The sequence below is a fragment of the Salmo salar genome, chromosome 20 (genome assembly GCF_965601325.2).
Source record: "Salmo salar chromosome 20, fSalSal1, whole genome shotgun sequence".
Taxonomy (NCBI): domain Eukaryota; kingdom Metazoa; phylum Chordata; class Actinopteri; order Salmoniformes; family Salmonidae; genus Salmo; species Salmo salar.
The window spans coordinates 81,294,872-81,316,052 of NC_138310.1; the positions used below are offsets into that span (position 1 = coordinate 81,294,872).

The following is a 21,181-nucleotide window of genomic DNA, read 5'->3' on the forward strand; positions in this document are numbered from 1 at the left end:
CACTGCCATTCAAAATGACACTACATGAGCTAATTGGCCAATACATGTGCCACCTGGCCAAACACCTCAATGGTTAATTGTTACCACTTCAATCAGGAAGTAAGCACTATGAAAAGACCACAGGTGAGCACCTTTTGTTTTACAACAACGGAAGCCGTTGCAGAGAGAGGAAGAGGAAGAGAGAGGGTGAGAATGAGAGGGGGAGGAAGAGTGAGAGGTAGGGGTAGAGCTGGTAGATGAGTTCATGGCCAAAGAAGACAACTTTCAAATGAAATCAGAGCAACCTTAGTTGATCATGTTATCAACCATGGGCTGACAATGCGAGAGGCTGGACAGAGTGCAGCCCAACTTGAGCCGTTTTACTGTCGCCTGTGTCATCAGGACATGTAGACTGGAGTACAGGTATGTAACCAACATTTCTTTCACACTATGTAGTACACCCCATGTCATAGTGTATCAGTTGGGTGACACCTGTTTACTTCATGAATGGCTGATGTCATACACTAACTGCACAAATTTCCTGTAGAATTTACTCTACTGTGGGGGAAATATCTTTAGGCTGCATTGTCCAAGCCATATATTTTTGTTTTTCTAAAGGACTGAGAGACGCAACGATGGTGGAGGAAGGGGCCAAATGTTCACCGGGGTACAGGAAGCTGCCATTATAAACTTGGTTTTGGAAAATAATGAAATCAGATTACGAGAAATTCAAAGCCACATCATCCAAGACAACACCATATTCAACAACATTCAACGAGTCAGTCTGTCCACATTGGCTCGCATTCTCAAGTGAAACCAAATCCGAATGAGACAACTTTAAGGTGCCGTTTGAGAGAAACTCTCAAAGAAACAAAGAGGTCAGACGAGCATATGTGGATGTAAGTACAATATTGACTGCAGTACACTACACGCAACATTGTTTCCCAGTGTACTGGATAACACCATATTGACTGCTTTTGTTCTTTGTTTTCAGGGAGTACTGGAAATGGATGCTCATGCAATCCCACATGAGTTCATCTTTATAGATGAGGCTGGGTTCAACCTAGCAAAGACCAGAAGAAGGGGGAGAAACGTCATTGGCCACAGAGCCATTATAGATGTTCCTGGCCAACGTGGTGGGAACATCACAATGTGCGCTGCCATCTCCAATACGCATGGTTGGTCATGCCAACCTTGGACCATACAACACAGCCCATATTCTCCCATTTCTGGACAGACTCCACAACATTCTCATACCAGCAGAGCGTATGAATGATGCAGACCATCAAGAACCCGGTACGTTGTAGTATGGGATGTGAGCTTTCATCGTGCAGCTCCAGTCCAAAACGGGTTTGCTGACCACCCACCATTTCTCGCGCAATACCTCCCACCATACTCACCATTTCTGAACCCCATAGAAGAGTTATTTTCGGCATGGCGGTGGAAGGTATACGACCGGCAGCCCTTTGTGCGCATGCCTCTTGTGCAGGCTATGGAAGAGGCATGTGATGAGATAGATGTGGGTGTGATTCAGGGATGGATAAGGCACTCAAGGTGCTTCTTCCCTCGATGTCTGGCAAGGGAAGATATTACCTGTGATGTGGACGAGGCGTTGTGGCCAGACCCAGCTGTGCAGCAAGATGCTGCCTAATTATTTTTCTTGCCTCTTTTCTATAGATTTTATCTGCACATTTTTTCTTCAATTTTCTTTTTCAGTTTAGTTTTTTTTTTTTTTTTTGCATATTTTTGTTCAGTCCAATGTAAATATATCTGCTGTGCATACGTTGCACTGACTTGTTTGGTGAAAAATAAATGTTTCAACAGCATGTGTGTGTGTCTGCAAATATTTCTGTGCATCTGAAGAATTTATTTTAGTATTATGGCAAAGCATACTAAAGATAAGTGCTTTTCATTATGCCCAACAGTGTGTAGTTAGACAAAAATCTGGTAATATGAATGAAGTGTGCCATTTCGTGCAAACGTTTGATTTTCATAATGCTATATGTAGTTTTGGTTGCAGTGCTTCATTTTGCAGGATATGAGGTATTTTGCAGTTTGGGGGTGTGGATTGTGTTGATAATTTTGCAAACTTGGCTGGTTTTGTGTTTTAGCAATTGGGAAAAACTAATGGGTCTGGCCCAAAGCTTGCACTAGTGAGCTTGGGACAGACACATCTGTAGGCTATTTGCTCAAGGGATAAGAAGCAGAGCTTGACTTGGGCAGGAGCTCACCTCAAATGTTCTACTGCTTCAGCTCCTGTTCCTCTTAATAAATATCAGCTCAAAAGTATTGTGGAGCTCCTGCACCTAAATATACACAGTACTGACACCCAAAATGAGTACCGGAACCTATTTCAGTCCAAGTCAAGCACTGATGAGAAGCCTATTTTTATGACATTCCCACTGGATCAGAGCATTTTTCCTGTCACGCTGAGTGGTTATCGAAAGGGCGAGAGCTGGAAAGATTTTTCAAATACATTGAGGAATTATTGTAATTGTCAATGGATGTAAAAACAATTTTTTGCTTGCCGTTTGAGGTGACGAAAACATGAGAAGCTTCACAGGTCATTAGTGGTGGTGCATTAAGCCAATCAGAAATACAATCAGATCCCCAAATGAGCACATTTATATGCCTACATTTGCACGCAGGCCATGTAGTCTATAGGCCTACTTCTATGTATAAATCAGGCCACGGAGCCTATAGGCCTACTTCTATGTATAAATCAGGCCACGGAGCCTATAGGCCCACTTCTATGTGTAAATCAGGCCACGGAGTCTATAGGCCAGGCCCACTTCTATGTGTAAATCAGGCCACGTAGCCTATAGGCCTACTTCTATGCGTGCCCGTCCTTACTCAAAATTGACAGGAGCGCTCCAAACAAAAGACAATGACAAAATTGAATTAACAAAACTCATAAATGGACTGAAATAAACCCCCCAAAAATTCTCACAAGTGTAGCATAGGTTGTGCACTCTGTAAACAATGTGTCCACTCCGACAATGAGAACAGGACTAGCGGAATAATATTCAATGCATTAAAATAATTACTGTAATCAAAGTAACAAACATTGTGGATTAGAAATCATAGGAATTAACAGTAAACATACTGCTGGTGATATGGGGAAGTGATATACACTAACAATCAAACCCAAACAATTCACACAATGAAGTTATGAAACAATGAATGTGCACAAATTGGCAGGAGAGAAGTGCATTGTGGAGAGAGAAGTGCATTGTCCATCTGGGTGCATGGTCAATCTGACGTCTGCATTGGCCATGCAGCATTTACGGTGATACGGCCTCGGCAGAAGTCAGGGCGAGAACGGCCTCGGCAGAAGTCAGGGCGAGAACGGCCTCGGCAGAAGTCAGGGCGAGAACGGCCTCGGCAGAAGTCAGGGCGAGAACGGCCTCGGCAGAAGTCAGGGCGAGAACGGCCTCGGCAGAAGTCAGGGCGAGAACGGCCTCGGCAGAAGTCAGGGCGAGAACGGCCTCGGCAGAAGTCAGGGCGAGAACGGCCTCGGCAGAAGTCAGGGCGAGAACGGCCTCGGCAGAAGTCAGGGCGAGAACGGCCTCGGCAGAAGTCAGGGCGAGAACGGCCTCGGCAGAAGTCAGGGCGAGAACGGCCTCAGCAGAAGTCAGGGCGAGAACGGCCTCAGCAGAATGCAGGGTAAGAACGGCCTCAGCAGAAGTCAGGGCGAGAACGGCCTCAGCAGAATGCAGGGTAAGAACGGCCTCGGCAGAAGTCAGGAATTCATACTCCTTGCGGAGTAGTGCAGAGCTGTTGTCAAGGGAGTGTGTTTATACAGGATGTACCACCCTCACCTACCGTCAACCAATCATGTCATCGTGGAGCTATACAGAGCCCTCCACATTGTTACAACATTTGGGAAGGGCATAGTGAAGCGGTATAGAGCTCGATTTGGCCTCTGGAGGCTCCACCACCTTTTTGAATCAAGCATAAATGGGCTTTTGGTCTAGGCCTCAGCAATGGATTAGTTCACTGGGATAGGTGCAAATATATATATATATATATATATATATATATATATATTACTGCTCAACGAAAACAAATCTCAGTCTACAACAGCTTAACAACCAAATAGTCGACTAATTGGGGTCAGCCATGCTAAGCGTAATCTAAAGAAATAACTGGTGCACATGAATAAACAGGGTTCAATTCATCATTATCAGATTATCCATATCACAATAACTGTCTGAATTATGTTTTTTCCTATCTCCCAGCTCTACTGTACACCTTTCACCCCAATACCCAAACCACAAAACACACACACAGACATGTCATTTAAACACTCATAAAGGTGTGCACATATAAACACTCCCTTTCCATCAAGTGTGTTAATTAAAGGAATAATGAAAATGTTAACTAAATACCTGATTCTTCTTGTACTACGACTGAAAGTATAACTGGCTAGTGTCAGTGATGGAGAAGCAATACATGACAGATTCTGTAGCTAGGGTCCCTACTGTCTGCATCCGTCCTCCAGTGTGTCATGTTGTTCAGTAGAGGATGAACAGGCTGTATGGCCACACAAGTCTAACAAGCACCGTGGTCCTCATCTTGACTGCTAGTTAATGGCTTATACATTAGTCCTTACAGACTCAGCACAGTCACGGAGTTTGTTCAGACACAATGATTAACTCTTTCTGGTAAGACACATTTGTGATTTATGCCTTCTCTTTCTCTCGGTCTGTCTGCTAGTTGGATGAGACACACTGAATGTTCAGCGTTTTGGCTTCAGCGGGGCACTGAGACTACACCAATACTTTAGTCACATTACCTTTCATTTTACAACACAGAGTTCAGTGCATCAGAGACAAATGATCAAACATGTTTGCTAACAGCAGGAGACTGTTCAGTCCTCAGACGTTTCCAGCTCCCTGAGGCATTCGCTAAGGTTGGTCTGTCTCTCTGACCCTGCGCTGTCCTTCCTCTTGGTCAGCAGCCTGACCACGTCCTCCAGACCTTTCAGTAGAGGGGCGTTATGGGGGAACAGCATCCCTCGGAGCAGGCCGTCATTGAGCGTCGTGGACAAGCCGCACAGGAAGCGCAGGAACAGGTCGTACTGGCCGACAGGAGCACTGAGGTAACGGTCAACGGCTTTGCGGTACATGTCCACCAGAGTGTGCTCCTTGAACAGCTTGGAGACGCGGTGGGACTGGTCTAGAACGTTCCGCTCCTCCAGACGGAAGGTGAGCCATACATAATGTGCAGCCATGAACTCCTGATGATAAGAACACATTCATTATGAATAATACATCTGTCAGTCTCAATAATGATACCTCAAATCAAGAGAAGTAAAGTCATGTGACAGGAAGTCCAACCCACCAGGAAGCTCAGGTGTGTGAAGCAGAAGACCCGCTTGTCTTTGGCATTCGCCCTGGGAAGCTCAGTGCACAGACCCGAATACCAGGCCACCTCCTTCACCAGCAGACTGTGCTCATTCAGGTCCTCTTCATAGAACACAGAGCGGTTACTATCCAACAGCTTCAGAGCCAGGCGACCCAGCTTCAACATGAACACTTTGTCCATTTCCGTCCATTTCTGCTTATAGGAATAATACAGTAATAATATATTTGTATTTCTTCCAGGTTCAAAAGATACCTTACACAGTAAACACACCAACGTCATATGACATCATAACGTGGAAAACACTCTTAACAAAAATCTAACTCCTGGGACCAGACCCTGAGACTTTCTAGAGACGTTTAGCATCGGGGAAAAAATGTCTAAGTCTATACTGTACGTAAGACCTAGTACACAACTAGCAGGTAAGATGAGTAAGCCAACATTAGGGAGGAGGTCCTCTGTAGCTCAGCTGGTAGAAAATTGGTGCTTGCAATGCCAGGATTGTGGGTAAAATTCCCAGGGCCACCATTCATAAAATGTATACACCCGTGGCTAAGTAACTTTGGATAAAAGCGTCTGCCAAATGGCATACAGTGCCTTCGGTAAGTATTCAGAGCTCTTGGCTTTTTCCACATTTTGTTACGTTACAGCATTATTCTAAAATTGATTAAACCGTTTTTTTCCCCCTCATCAATCTACACACAATGCCCCATAATGACAAAGCAAAAACAGGTTTAGAAATGTTTGCTAATTTATTAAAAATAAAAAACTGAAATGTCACATTTACATAAGTATTCAGATCCTTCACTCAGTACATTGTTCAAGCACTTTTGGCAGTTAGAGTCTTCTTGGGTATGACACTACAAGCTTGGCACATCTGTATTTGGGGAGTTTCTCCCATTCTTCTCTGTAGATCCTCTCAAGCTCTGTCAGGTTGGATGGGGAGCGTCGCTGCACAGCTATTTTCAGGTCTCTCCAGAGCTGTTCGATCGGGTTGAAGTCGGGGCTCTGGCACATTCAGAGACCTGTGTGCTTAGGGTCGTTGTCCTGCTGGAAGGTGAACCTTCGCCCCAGTCGGAGGTCCTGAGCAGGTTTTCCTTCAAGGATCTCTCTCTACTTTGCACCATTCATCTTTGCCTCAACCCTGACTAGTCTCCCGGTCCTTGCCACTGAACATCCCCACAGCATGATGCTGCCACCACCATGCTTCACCGTAGGGATGGTGCCAGTTTTCAGACGTGACGATAGGCATTCAGGCCAAAGAGTTTAATCTTGGTTTCATGAGATCAGAGAATCTTGTTTCTCATGGTCCGAGAGTCCCTTAGGTACCTTTTGGCAAACTCCAAGTGGGCTGTCATGTGCCTTTTACTGAGTGGCGGCTTCTGTCTGGCCACTACCATAAAGCCTGATTGGTGGAGTGCTGTAGAGATGGTTGTCCTTCTGGAAGGTTCTCCCACCTCCACAGAGGAACTCTAGAGCTCTGTCAGAGTGACCATTGGGTTCTTGGTCACCTCCCTGACCTTGTCACTTCTCCCCCAATTTCTCAGTTTGACCAGGCAGCCAGCTCTAGGAAGAGTCTCGGTGGTTCCAAATGTATTTAAGAATGATGGAGGCCACTGTGTTCTTGGGGACCTTCAATGCTGCAGAATTTGGTACCCTTCCCCAGATCTGTGCTTCAACAATCCTGTCTCTAAGCTCAATTCCTTACACCTCATGGCTTGGTTTTTGCTCTGACATGCACTGTCAACTTTGGGACCTTATAGACAGGTGAGTGCCTTTCCAAATCATGTCCAATGAATTGAATTTACCACAGGTGGACTCCAATCATGTTGTAGAAACATCTCAAGGATGATGAATGGAAACTGGATGCAGCGAGTCTCCTAGCGAAGGGGCTGAATACTTAAGTAAAAAAGCTAGCGTTATTAAGAAATGTGCAAAAATTTCTAACCCTGTTTTCGCTTTGTCATTATGGGGTATTGTGTGTAGATGGCTGAGGATTTTTATTTATTTAATCCATTTTAGAATTAAGAATGTAATGTAACAAAATGTGGAAAACATTAAGGGGTCTGAATACTTTCCGAAGGCACTGTATATATTCTATTATTAGGAGGGTGGATCAGACCTGTGAGTTGGGGTTTTGCCCGTAGTATTTCTCCAGCTTGCGGTTGTTCTGGATGATCATGTAGTGGATGAAGAAGGATGTAATCTTGGGGGGCTTGTCTCCGTAGTCATCGTGGTTACGGAAACCCCTCTCATACACCATGGCAACCATCCAGCAGCAGAAGGGAATATGACACAGGGTGTAGATAGTGGGGGAGTGCTTGGTGTGTCTGATGATCTTAGCAGCCAGAGACTTGTCCGAGTAACGCATGGTCAGATAGTTATCCTTCTGCTCGTCACTGTAAAACAATGAACAGACAAACTAATAAACAGCAATAAAAGTCAATGGTTAGCATTTTATATCAGTGTTAAGTTTCACTCAGCCTCACAGTGCTTATCATTGTGTTGCAACAACTCAGGATGTTAGAGGGTTAGTTACTCCAGGAAAACAAACACTATCCTAACTCCCCATACCACCCTCTAAACACCACACACACCTGTAGCCCTGTATCTCAGTGACACGGTGGATGTACTCAGGAGGTATCTGATTGGTAGCTGCACGTCTCCCAGTCAGCCACAAGAGGGCCTGCGGCAGCAGAGAGCCTCGGATCAGATTTACCAACAGGGAGTCCAGGGGAATAACAGCCTCAATGTCAGTTACAACAGGAGTGTTCTGGAGGAGAGGAGGGAGAAGGAGACATATCTTATAGGTACTGTACAGAGCAGTTCCATAGCCAAACACCTCATCTCAGCCCTGTCAGAGTGTGAGCACCTTGAAATCGAGATTTCCTTGGTAGATGTCGATCCCGTCCATGACAAACAGCACCTTGCAGTCTGGCTGCTCCAGAAAGTCCATGGAGCGTGTCTCGTTGTGATACGTCTGCAGTAGCTCCAACATACTGATGTCTTTCTTCTCAACTATGTTCCGCTCCCTCAGCGACTGCATCTCCCGGAACGGAAACGGGAACACAAACTGAATGTCGAAATTAGCCCGACCCTCTGCCCAATCCAGCATGAACTTCTGGACCGCCACAGAGTTTCCGATTCCGGGCACCCCCGTGGTCAGAACGCATCGTACTGGAAACCCATTCATGGACCGGAGACGGAAAATGTTATTCCCACCAATCATGCTGTCTGGGGAGGCAACCTGGGGCGGGTTGGGGGGGTCGGACCGGACCTCGTGCAACGGATTGACCCCGCCGTGACCTTGGGTGGAGATTTGGGGTTCAACGTAGACGTACTTCAGGTATAGATGATGGCCCGCCCGGGGTACACCCTCAAAGATACAGTTGTGTCTCCGGATCAGACCACACTTCAACTCATACTGGATCACAGCTAAAGAGGGGGGAAGACAGAGAGAGGGATGGAAGAGGGGGAAGACAGACAGAGAGAAGGATGGAAGAGGGGGGAAGACAGAGAGAGGGATGGAAGAGGGGGAAGACAGACAGAGAGAGGGATGGAAGAGGGGGGAGACAGAGAGAGAGAGGGATGGAAGAGGGGGGAGACAGACAGACAGAGAGGGATGGAAGAGGGGGGAGACAGACAGAGAGGGATGGAAGAGGGGGGAGACAGACAGAGAGAGGGATGGAAGAGGGGGGAGACAGACAGAGAGAGGGATGGAAGAGGGGGGAGACAGACAGAGAGAGGGATGGAAGAGGGGGGGAGACAGAGAGAGGGATGGAAGAGGGGGGAGACAGAGAGAGAGAGGGATGGAAGAGGGGGGAGACAGACAGAGAGGGATGGAAGAGGGGGGAGACAGACAGAGAGAGGGATGGAAGAGGGGGGAGACAGACAGAGAGAGGGATGGAAGAGGGGGGAGACAGAGAGAGAGGGATGGAAGAGGGGGGAGACAGAGAGAGGGATGGAAGAGGGGGGAGACAGAGAGAGGGATGGAAGAGGGGGAAGACAGAGAGAGAGAGGGATGGAAGAGGGGGAAGACAGACAGAGGGATGGAAGAGGGGGAAGACAGACAGAGGGATGGAAGAGGGGGAAGACAGACAGAGAGAGGGATGGAAGAGGGGGGAGACAGACAGAGAGAGGGATGGAAGAGGGGGGAGACAGACAGAGAGAGGGATGGAAGAGGGGGGAGACAGACAGAGAGAGGGATGGAAGAGGGGGGAGACAGAGAGAGAGGGATGGAAGAGGGGGGAGACAGAGAGAGGGATGGAAGAGGGGGAAGACAGACAGAGGGATGGAAGAGGGGGAAGACAGACAGAGAGAGGGATGGAAGAGGGGGGAGACAGACAGAGAGAGGGATGGAAGAGGGGGGAGACAGACAGAGAGAGGGATGGAAGAGGGGGGAGACAGAGAGAGAGGGATGGAAGAGGGGGGAGACAGAGAGAGAGGGATGGAAGAGGGGGAAGACAGAGAGAGAGAGAGGGATGGAAGAGGGGGGAGACAGACAGAGAGAGGGATGGAAGAGGGGGGAGACAGACAGAGAGAGGGATGGAAGAGGGGGGAGACAGACAGAGAGAGGGATGGAAGAGGGGGGAGACAGAGAGAGGGATGGAAGAGGGGGGAGACAGAGAGAGAGGGATGGAAGAGGGGGGAGACAGAGAGAGAGGGATGGAAGAGGGGGGAGACAGAGAGAGGGATGGAAGAGGGGGGAGACAGAGAGAGGGATGGAAGAGGGGGAAGACAGACAGAGGGATGGAAGAGGGGGAAGACAGAGAGAGGGATGGAAGAGGGGGAAGACAGAGAGAGGGATGGAAGAGGGGGAAGACAGAGAGAGGGATGGAAGAGGGGGAAGACAGAGAGAGGGATGGAAGAGAGGACATAAATAGAGATTGGTTGGAGGGAGTGAGAACAGTGACTGAGTACAGATACTTCCTCAGTCACAGGTCTGGTGCAGACCTGGGTTTAAATACTGTCTCAGGTACAGTGCATTCGGAAAGTATTCAGACCATTTGACTTTTTCCACATGTGACGTTACAGCCTTATTTTAAAAAGTATATTTTTTTTAAATCTCAATCTACACACAATATACCATAATGACAAAGCTAAAACATGTATTTAGAATTTTTTGCAAATGTATAAAAAATACCTTATTTACATAAGTATTCAGACCCTTTGCTATGAGACTCCAAACTGAGCTCAGGTGCATCCTGTTTCCATTGATCATCCTTGAGATGTTCCTACAACTTCATTGGAGTCCACCTGTGGTAAATTCAATTGATTGGACATTGATTTGGAAAGGCACACACCTGTCTATATAAGGTCCCACAGTTGATAGTGTATGTCAAAGCCATGAAGTCCAAGGAATTGTCTGTAGAGCTCTGAGACAGGATTGTGTCGAGGCACAGATCTGGGGAAGGGTAAGAAGAAATGTCTGCAGCATTGAAGGTCCCCAACAACACAGTGGCCTCCATCACTCTTAAATGGAAGAAGTTTGGAACCCCCAAGACTCTTCCTAGAGCTGGCCACCCGGCCAAACTGAGCAATCAGGGGAGAATGGCCTTGGTCAGGGAGGTGACCAAGAACCCAATGGTCACCCTGACAGAGCTCCACTCCTCAGTAAAAAGCACATGACAGCCCGCTTGGAGTTTGATAAAAGGCACTTAAAGGACTCTCAGACCATGAGAAACAAGATTCTCTGGTCTCATGAAACCAAGATTGAACTGTTTGGCCTGAATGCCAAGCACCACGTCTGGAGGAAAACTGGCACCATCCCTACGGTGAAGCATGGTGGTGGCAGCATCATGCTGTGGGGATGTTTTTCAGCGGCAGGGACTGGGAGACTAGTCAGGATTGAGGGTAAGATGAACAGAGCAAATTACAGATTCTGGATGAAAACCTGCTCCAGGGCGCTCAGGACCTCAGACTGGGGTGAAGGTTCACCTTCCAACAGGATAACGACCCTAAGCAAACAACCAAGACAATGCAGGAGTGGCTTTGGGACAAGTCTCAATGTCCTTGAGTGGCCCAGTCAGAGCCCGGACTTGAACCCGAATAAACATCTCTGGAGAGACCTGAGAATAGCTGTACAGCGGCGCTCCCAGTCCAACCAGACATAACTTGAGAGGAACTGCAGAGAAGAATGGGAGAAGCTCCCCAAATACAGCTGTACCAAGCTTGTAGCGTTGTTGCCAAAGGTGCTTCAACAAAGTACTGGATAAAGGGTCTGAATACTTACGTAAATGTTTTTTTTTGTAATACATTTGCAGAAATGTATACAAACCCGTTTTTGCTTTGTCATTATTGGGTATTGTGTGTAGATTGATGAGGGGGAAAAAAACTATTTAATCAATTTTATAATAAGGCTGTAACTTAACAAATTGTGGTAAGAGTCAAGGGGTCTGAAAACTTTCAGAATGCACTGTTTTTTAAATTACTTTTCAATACAAGTATTCCCATAAACAAATTGTTTTTTTTCTTCAGATAAAGGTTCATGTATTTGGAAATAAACTTGGAAAGTATTTGAAAATACTCATACACCGACTCAGACACTCCCATGCATTTAACCCAGGTATTTGAAAATAGTACTTGAAATAAGTCTTAAATACTTTCAAATACAATTTGATTAACTTTTTTCTCTTTTTTTACAATTAAAATAAAAAGTACTTGTTTTGGGCTGTGTATTTGAAAATCCTCAAATGCACAGATAAGTGTGCTCGTCTTTACTATTGATGGCCTGATTCATCCTACCCCCGCAAAACTATGTCAACTTTCCTCCACATCTAAATGTGATGAGTTTGCAGTATATTTCAGAGATAAGATGGCAAACATTAAGCTGGGTATCAGTCAAGCAAGGCCTCATGAGAAGTTTCATATGTGCCATAGCCTACAACACAAAGGCACTATGGAGTTATGTTCCCTGGTTGACACAGACATGCTCAGGAAAGTGACGTCACAATTCAAGCCTTCTACTGGTCTTCTCGATCCTATCCCCACCACCTTCAAATACAGTTTTTAATTGCATATCTGAAGAAGTACAAGCTATTGCTAAATCACTCCCTGTTCACAGGCATTTTCCACACTGCACTAAAAGTTGAAACCCATTCTGAAGAAAAGTAATCTAGATTCTTCAGCTCTTAGCAATGTTTTGGTCAATCTACAACCTTCCATTGTTTAGCAAAAATTGGTTTTCAAACAGGAAAATTAAAATGCCAACTGTATTTTTGAAAAATTCAAATCTGGTTTAGGTGCCCACCAAAGCACAGAGAACGCCTTAGTTAAAGCGGTAAAATGATCTTAGAGCCAACACAGATGCCAAACAGCTCTCTGTCTTTGTACTCTTGGATTTTGTACTCTTGGATTTAAGTAATTCGACACTTGACCCTGATGTCCTTCTGGACAGACTGGGGAGGTGGGTTGGCCTCTTCGGTCCACTTCTAAATTGGTTTAGGACCTATTTAACGGGTGGAGAGTTCGTCACCCTTGGTGAAAATACATATCACATGGGTTCCAGAGTGGAGCAGTGGTCTAAGACACTGCATCTCAGTGCTAGAGGCGTCACTACAGTCCCTGGTTCCATTCCTGGCTGTATCACAACCGGCCGTGTTTGGGGGTCCCATAGGGCGGTGCACAATTGGCCCAGCTATAACCCCTGAAGGAAGTTAGTCCCTTAGCCCTGTGAGTTGTCCCCCCCCATCATCTCTCTCTGTTCCTCAGGACTCTAACATGTGGTTTGTTTACTTAGGAAAATAATATTTTAAGCTTTGTGTTATACTTGACAATTTTTTAATTGTATGTGGAGGCATCACCGACTGGAGCACCTTTAATTATGTATTGAAAAAAATTGTCCCTTAAATTCAGTAGGACATCTGCTAGAGGCGTAACTACAGACCCTGGTTCAATTCCAGGGCCTGGGCACAATTGGCCCAGCGTCGTCCGGGTTAGGGTTTGTCCGGGGAAGGCTGTCATTGTACATAAGAATTTGTTCTCAACTGACTTGCCTAGTTAAATAAAGAGTAAAATAACATGTGGCATTCGACAAGGTTTGATTATGGGTCCGGTACTGTTCAGTTTATGTTACCACTTGGCACATTTTAACCACCAGGTTAAAACCACCACCAGGTTAAAACCACCACCAGGTTAAAACCACCACCAGGTTAAACCACCATGTTAAAAACACCAAAATAGCTTTTTACCACCTGAGGAACATAGAAACGGCAGCACCTTGGCAATCTCAGGCTGATACAGAGAGATTCATCCATGCTTTTATTAAAAGCAGACTTGACTACTGTAATGCACTCCTGTCTCATCTACCCAAGAAAGCCATCAACTGCAAAACATGCAGAATGCTGCAGCACGGGTACTGACCCGAGCACACATTATACCGGTTTTAAAGATCTCTGCACTGGCTGCCTGTGAGTTTTACAATTAGGTTAAAGATGTTATTGGTTTTTAAATCAATCCACAATTGTGCACCCCAACACATGAGTTATGTACCCAGTAGGTCCCTCAGGTCCTCTGGCACTGGCCTTTTCAATATCACAAAGCCTAGGACCAAGAGGCATGGAGAGACAGCCTTTAGTTACTATGCCCCCAGCCTTTAGTTACTATGCCCCCAGCCTCTGGAATAGTCTACCAGAGAACCTGAGGGGGACCAAGAGGCATGGAGAAGCAGCCTTTAGTTACGATGCCCCCAGCCTCTGTAATAGTCTACCAGAGAACCTGAGGGGGACCAAGAAGCATGGAGAGACAGCCTTTAGTTACTACGCCCCCAGCCTCTGGAATAGTCTACCAGAGAACCTGAGGGGGACCAAGAGGCATGGAGAGACAGCCTTTAGTTACGATGCCCCCAGCCTTTAGTTACTATGCCCCCAGCCTCTGGAATAGTCTACCAGAGAACCTGAGGGGGACCAAGAGGCATGGAGAGACAGCCTTTAGTTACTACGCCCCCAGCCTCTGGAATAGTCTACCAGAGAACCTGAGGGGGACCAAGAGGCATGGAGAGACAGCCTTTAGTTACGATGCCCCCAGCCTCTGGAATAGTCTACCAGAGAACCTGAGGGGGACCAAGAGGCATGGAGAGACAGCCTTTAGTTACTACGCCCCCAGCCTCTGGAATAGTCTACCAGAGAACCTGAGGGGGACCAAGAGGCATGGAGAGACAGCCTTTAGTTACTACGCCCCCAGCCTCTGGAATAGTCTGCCAGAGAACCTGAGGGGGACCAAGAGTCATGGAGAGACAGCCTTTAGTTTCTACGCCCCCAGCCTCTGGAATAGTCTACCAGAGAACCTGAGGGGGACCAAGAGGCATGGAGAGACAGCCTTTAGTTACTATGCCCCCAGCCTCTGGAATAGTCTACCAGAGAACCTGAGGGGGACCAAGAGGCATGGAGAGACAGCCTTTAGTTACTACGCCCCCAGCCTCTGGAATAGTCTACCAGAGAACCTGAGGGGGACCAAGAGGCATGGAGAGACAGCCTTTAGTTACGATGCCCCCAGCCTCTGGAATAGTCTACCAGAGAACCTGAGGGGGACCAAGAGGCATGGAGAGACAGCCTTTAGTTACGATGCCCCCAGCCTCTGGAATAGTCTACCAGAGAACCTGAGGGGGGACGAAACTGTTGACATTTTTAAAATAGATCTTGAAACACATTTTTAGCTTTGCTTTTCCTGAGCAATGCTTTTTAGTCATTGAACCCAGATCTGGTGTGGTCAGTGAAAACCAGTTCTGGTTGTTACCTCTCTTGCACTTCTTCTCCAGTTCCTGGGCCAGCTCAGGTTTCTTCATGCTCTCCAGCATGCGGATCGCCTCCCGCAGGCCTTGCAGTTTACCTGACACATAATAATAACAATCAACATCATCATCATCATCAGAAACCAAAAGCACATTATAAATACATTACACATGTATTACCATGGTACCGCCTCAAATGACAACCTATTCCTGATGTAGTTGCTTCTTTTGTAGTAAGCAGTGCACTAACAGGGTGTGATTGTAGTAAGCAGTGCACTAACAGGGTGTGATTATAGTAAGCAGTGCACTAACAGGGTGTGATTGTAGTAAGCAGTGCACTAACAGGGTGTGATTATAGTAAGCAGTGCACTAACAGGGTGTGATTATAGTAAGCAGTGCACTAACAGGGTGTGATTGTAGTAAGCAGTGAACTAACAGGGTGTGATTATAGTAAGCAGTGCACTAACAGGGTGTGATTATAGTAAGCAGTGCACTAACAGGGTGTGATTGTAGTAAGCAGTGCACTAACAGGGTGTGATTGTAGTAAGCAGTACACTAACAGGGTGTGATTGTAGTAAGCAGTACACTAACAGGGTGTGATTATAGTAAGCAGTGCACTAACAGGGTGTGATTATAGTAAGCAGTGCACTAACAGGGTGTGATTGTAGTAAGCAGTACACTAACAGGGTGTGATTGTAGTAAGCAGTACACTAACAGGGTGTGATTATAGTAAGCAGTGCACTAACAGGGTGTGATTGTAGTAAGCAGTGCACTAACAGGGTGTGATTATAGTAAGCAGTGCACTAACAGGGTGTGATTGTAGTAAGCAGTGCACTAACAGGGTGTGATTATAGTAAGCAGTGCACTAACAGGGTGTGATTATAGTAAGCAGTGCACTAACAGGGTGTGATTGTAGTAAGCAGTGAACTAACAGGGTGTGATTATAGTAAGCAGTGCACTAACAGGGTGTGATTATAGTAAGCAGTGCACTAACAGGGTGTGATTGTAGTAAGCAGTGCACTAACAGGGTGTGATTGTAGTAAGCAGTACACTAACAGGGTGTGATTGTAGTAAGCAGTACACTAACAGGGTGTGATTATAGTAAGCAGTGCACTAACAGGGTGTGATTATAGTAAGCAGTGCACTAACAGGGTGTGATTGTAGTAAGCAGTGCACTAACAGGGTGTGATTGTAGTAAGCAGTACACTAACAGGGTGTGATTATAGTAAGCAGTGCACTAACAGGGTGTGATTGTAGTAAGCAGTGCACTAACAGGGTGTGATTGTAGTAAGCAGTGCACTAACAGGGTGTGATTGTAGTAAGCAGTGCACTAACAGGGTGTGATTGTAGTAAGCAGTGCACTAACAGGGTGTGATTGTAGTAAGCAGTGCACTAACAGGGTGTGATTGTAGTAAGCAGTGCACTAACAGGGTGTGATTGTAGTAAGCAGTGAACTAACAGGGAGTGATTGTAGTACGCAGTGCACTAACAGGGAGTGATTGTAGTACGCAGTGCACTAACAGGGTGTGATTGTAGTAAGCAGTACACTAACAGGGTGTGATTGTAGTAAGCAGTGAACTAACAGGGTGTGATTGTAGTAAGCAGTACACTAACAGGGTGTGATTGTAGTAAGCAGTACACTAACAGGGTGTGATTGTAGTAAGCAGTGCACTAACAGGGTGTGATTGTAGTAAGCAGTGCACTAACAGGGTGTGATTGTAGTAAGCAGTGCACTAACAGGGTGTGATTGTAGTAAGCAGTGCACTAACAGGGTGTGATTGTAGTAAGCAGTGAACTAACAGGGTGTGATTGTAGTAAGCAGTGAACTAACAGGGTGTGATTGTAGTAAGCAGTGAACTAACAGGGTGTGATTGTAGTAAGCAGTGAACTAACAGGGTGTGATTGTAGTAAGCAGTGAACTAACAGGGTGTGATTGTAGTAAGCAGTACACTAACAGGGTGTGATTGTAGTAAGCAGTGAACTAACAGGGTGTGATTGTAGTAAGCAGTACACTAACAGGGTGTGATTGTAGTAAGCAGTGAACTAACAGGGTGTGATTGTAGTAAGCAGTGAACTAACAGGGTGTGATTGTAGTAAGCAGTGCACTGACAGGGTGTGATTATAGTAAGCAGTGAACTAACAGGGTGTGATTATAGTAAGCAGTGAACTAACAGGGTGTGATTGTAGTAAGCAGTACACTAACAGGGTGTGATTGTAGTAAGCAGTACACTAACAGGGTGTGATTGTAGTAAGCAGTGAACTAACAGGGTGTGATTGTAGTAAGCAGTGAACTAACAGGGTGTGATTGTAGTAAGCAGTGAACTAACAGGGTGTGATTGTAGTAAGCAGTGAACTAACAGGGTGTGATTATAGTAAGCAGTGAACTAACAGGGTGTGATTGTAGTAAGCAGTACACTAACAGGGTGTGATTGTAGTAAGCAGTACACTAACAGGGTGTGATTGTAGTAAGCAGTACACTAACAGGGTGTGATTGTAGTAAGCAGTACACTAACAGGGTGTGATTGTAGTAAGCAGTGAACTAACAGGGTGTGATTGTAGTAAGCAGTACACTAAAAGGGTGTGATTGTAGTAAGCAGTGAACTAACAGGGTGTGATTGTAGTAAGCAGTACACTAACAGGGTGTGATTGTAGTAAGCAGTACACTAACAGGGTGTGATTATAGTAAGCAGTACACTAACAGGGTGTGATTGTAGTCAGCAGTGAACTAACAGGGTGTGATTGTAGTAAGCAGTACACTAACAGGGTGTGATTGTAGTAAGCAGTGAACTAACAGCGTGTGATTGTAGTAAGCAGTACACTAACAGGGTGTGATTGTAGTAAGCAGTGAACTAACAGGGTGTGATTGTAGTAAGCAGTGAACTAACAGGGTGTGATTGTAGTAAGCAGTGAACTAACAGGGTGTGATTGTAGTAAGCAGTACACTAACAGGGTGTGATTGTAGTAAGCAGTGAACTAACAGGGTGTGATTATAGTAAGCAGTGAACTAACAGGGTGTGATTGTAGTAAGCAGTACACTAACAGGGTGTGATTGTAGTAAGCAGTACACTAACAGGGTGTGATTGTAGTAAGCAGTACACTAACAGGGTGTGATTGTAGTAAGCAGTGAACTAACAGGGTGTGATTGTAGTAAGCAGTGCACTAACAGGGTGTGATTGTAGTAAGCAGTGCACTAACAGGGTGTGATTGTAGTAAGCAGTGCACTAACAGGGTGTGATTGTAGTAAGCAGTGCACTAACAGGGTGTGATTGTAGTTAAGCAGTGCACTAACAGGGTGTGATTGTAGTAAGCAGTGCACTAACAGGGTGTGATTGTAGTCAGCAGTGCACTAACAGGGTGTGATTGTAGTAAGCAGTGCACTAACAGGGTGTGATTGTATTAAGCAGTGCACTAACAGGGTGTGATTGTAGTAAGCAGTGCACTAACAGGGTGTGATTGTAGTAAGCAGTGCACTAACAGGGTGTGATTGTAGTAAGCAGTGCACTAACAGGGTGTGATTGTAGTAAGCAGTGAACTAACAGGGTGTGATTGTAGTAAGCAGTGAACTAACAGGGTGTGATTGTAGTAAGCAGTGAACTAACAGGGTGTGATTGTAGTAAGCAGTGAACTAACAGGGTGTGATTGTAGTAAGCAGTGAACTAACAGGGTGTGATTGTAGTAAGCAGTGAACTAACAGGGTGTGATTGTAGTAAGCAGTGAACTAACAGGGTGTGATTGTAGTAAGCAGTGAACTAACAGGGTGTGATTGTAGTAAGCAGTACACTAACAGGGTGTGATTGTAGTAAGCAGTGAACTAACAGGGTGTGATTGTAGTAAGCAGTGAACTAACAGGGTGTGATTGTAGTAAGCAGTGCACTAACAGGGTGTGATTATAGTAAGCAGTGAACTAACAGGGTGTGATTATAGTAAGCAGTGAACTAACAGGGTGTGATTGTAGTAAGCAGTACACTAACAGGGTGTGATTGTAGTAAGCAGTACACTAACAGGGTGTGATTGTAGTAAGCAGTGAACTAACAGGGTGTGATTGTAGTAAGCAGTGAACTAACAGGGTGTGATTATAGTAAGCAGTGAACTAACAGGGTGTGATTGTAGTAAGCAGTACACTAACAGGGTGTGATTGTAGTAAGCAGTACACTAACAGGGTGTGATTGTAGTAAGCAGTACACTAACAGGGTGTGATTGTAGTAAGCAGTACACTAACAGGGTGTGATTGTAGTAAGCAGTGAACTAACAGGGTGTGATTGTAGTAAGCAGTACACTAAAAGGGTGTGATTGTAGTAAGCAGTGAACTAACAGGGTGTGATTGTAGTAAGCAGTACACTAACAGGGTGTGATTGTAGTAAGCAGTACACTAACAGGGTGTGATTATAGTAAGCAGTACACTAACAGGGTGTGATTGTAGTCAGCAGTACACTAACAGGGTGTGATTGTAGTAAGCAGTGCACTAACAGGGTGTGATTGTAGTAAGCAGTACACTAACAGGGTGTGATTGTAGTAAGCAGTGAACTAACAGGGTGTGATTGTAGTAAGCAGTGAACTAACAGGGTGTGATTGTAGTAAGCAGTGAACTAACAGGGTGTGATTGTAGTAAGGAGTGAACTAACAGGGTGTGATTGTAGTAAGCAGTACACTAACAGGGTGTGATTGTAGTAAGCAGTACACTAACAGGGTGTGATTGTAGTAAGCAGTACACTAACAGGGTGTGATTGTAGTAAGCAGTACACTAACAGGGTGTGATTATAGTACGCAGTGCACTAACAGGGTGTGATTGTAGTAAGCGGTGAACTAACAGGGTGTGATTGTAGTAAGCAGTACACTAACAGGGTGTGATTGTAGTAAGCAGTACACTAACAGGGTGTGATTATAGTAAGCAGTACACTAACAGGGTGTGATTGTAGTAAGCAGTGAACTAACAGGGTGTGATTGTAGTAAGCAGTGAACTAACAGGGTGTGATTGTAGTAAGCAGTACACTAACAGGGTGTGATTGTAGTAAGCAGTGAACTAACAGGGTGTGATTGTAGTAAGCAGTGAACTAACAGGGTGTGATTGTAGTAAGCAGTGAACTAACAGGGTGTGATTGTAGTAAGCAGTGCACTAACAGGGTGTGATTGTAGTAAGCAGTACACTAACAGGGTGTGATTGTAGTAAGCAGTGAACTAACAGGGTGTGATTGTAGTAAGCAGTGAACTAACAGAGTGTGATTGTAGTAAGCAGTGAACTAACAGGGTGTGATTGTAGTAAGCAGTGAACTAACAGGGTGTGATTGTAGTAAGCAGTGAACTAACAGGGTGTGATTATAGTAAGCAGTACACTAACAGGGTGTGATTGTAGTCAGCAGTGAACTAACAGGGTGTGATTGTAGTCAGCAGTGAACTAACAGGGTGTGATTGTAGTAAGCAGTGAACTAACAGGGTGTGATTGTAGTAAGCAGTACACTAACAGGGAGTGATTGTAGTAAGCAGTACACAAACAGGGTGTGATTATAGTAAGCAGTACACTAACAGGGTGTGATTGTAGTAAGCAGTGCACTAACAGGGTGTGATTGTAGTAAGCAGTGCACTAACAGGGTGTGATTGTAGTAAGCAGTACACTAACAGGGTGTGATTGTAGTAAGCAGTGAACTAACAGGGTGTGATTGTAGTCAGCAGTGAACTAACAGGGTGTGATTATAGTAAGCAGTACACTAACAGGGTGTGATTGTAGTAAGCAGTACACTAACAGGGTGTGATTATAGTAAGCAGTGAACTAACAGGGTGTGATTGTAGTAAGCAGTACACTAACAGGGTGTGATTGTAGTAAGCAGTGCACTAACAGGGTGTGATTGTAGTAAGCAGTGAACTAACAGGGTGTGATTGTAGTAAGCAGTGAACTAACAGGGTGTGATTGTAGTAAGCAGTGAACTAACAGGGTGTGATTGTAGTAAGCAGTACACTAACAGGGTGTGATTGTAGTAAGCAGTACACTAACAGGGTGTGATTGTAGTAAGCAGTACACTAACAGGGTGTGATTATAGTAAGCAGTGCACTAACAGGGTGTGATTGTAGTAAGCAGTGCACTAACAGGGTGTGATTGTAGTAAGCAGTGCACTA

The 21,181-nt window shown here is 45.4% G+C and overlaps 1 protein-coding gene across 5 annotated transcripts in view; it reads right to left on the reverse strand.

Annotated features, from left to right (window-relative positions):
• Window positions 1–2,875: 2,875 nt before the first annotated feature.
• Window positions 2,876–21,181, reverse strand: part of nlrc3l (NLR family, CARD domain containing 3-like) — a 28,629-nt gene continuing 10,323 nt past the window's right edge. For all 5 annotated transcript variants that reach the window (XM_014163458.3, XM_014163459.3, XM_014163457.3 and 2 more), the window contains 6 exons: window positions 15,079–15,171; window positions 8,219–8,781; window positions 7,944–8,119; window positions 7,469–7,745; window positions 5,326–5,541; window positions 2,876–5,221 (listed from right to left, as the gene is read on the reverse strand). In XM_014163458.3, the coding sequence (XP_014018933.1) occupies window positions 4,853–5,221; window positions 5,326–5,541; window positions 7,469–7,745; window positions 7,944–8,119; window positions 8,219–8,781; window positions 15,079–15,171 (1,694 nt within the window). In that variant the 3' untranslated portion in view covers window positions 2,876–4,852. The remainder of the gene's footprint in view (window positions 5,222–5,325; window positions 5,542–7,468; window positions 7,746–7,943; window positions 8,120–8,218; window positions 8,782–15,078; window positions 15,172–21,181) is intronic.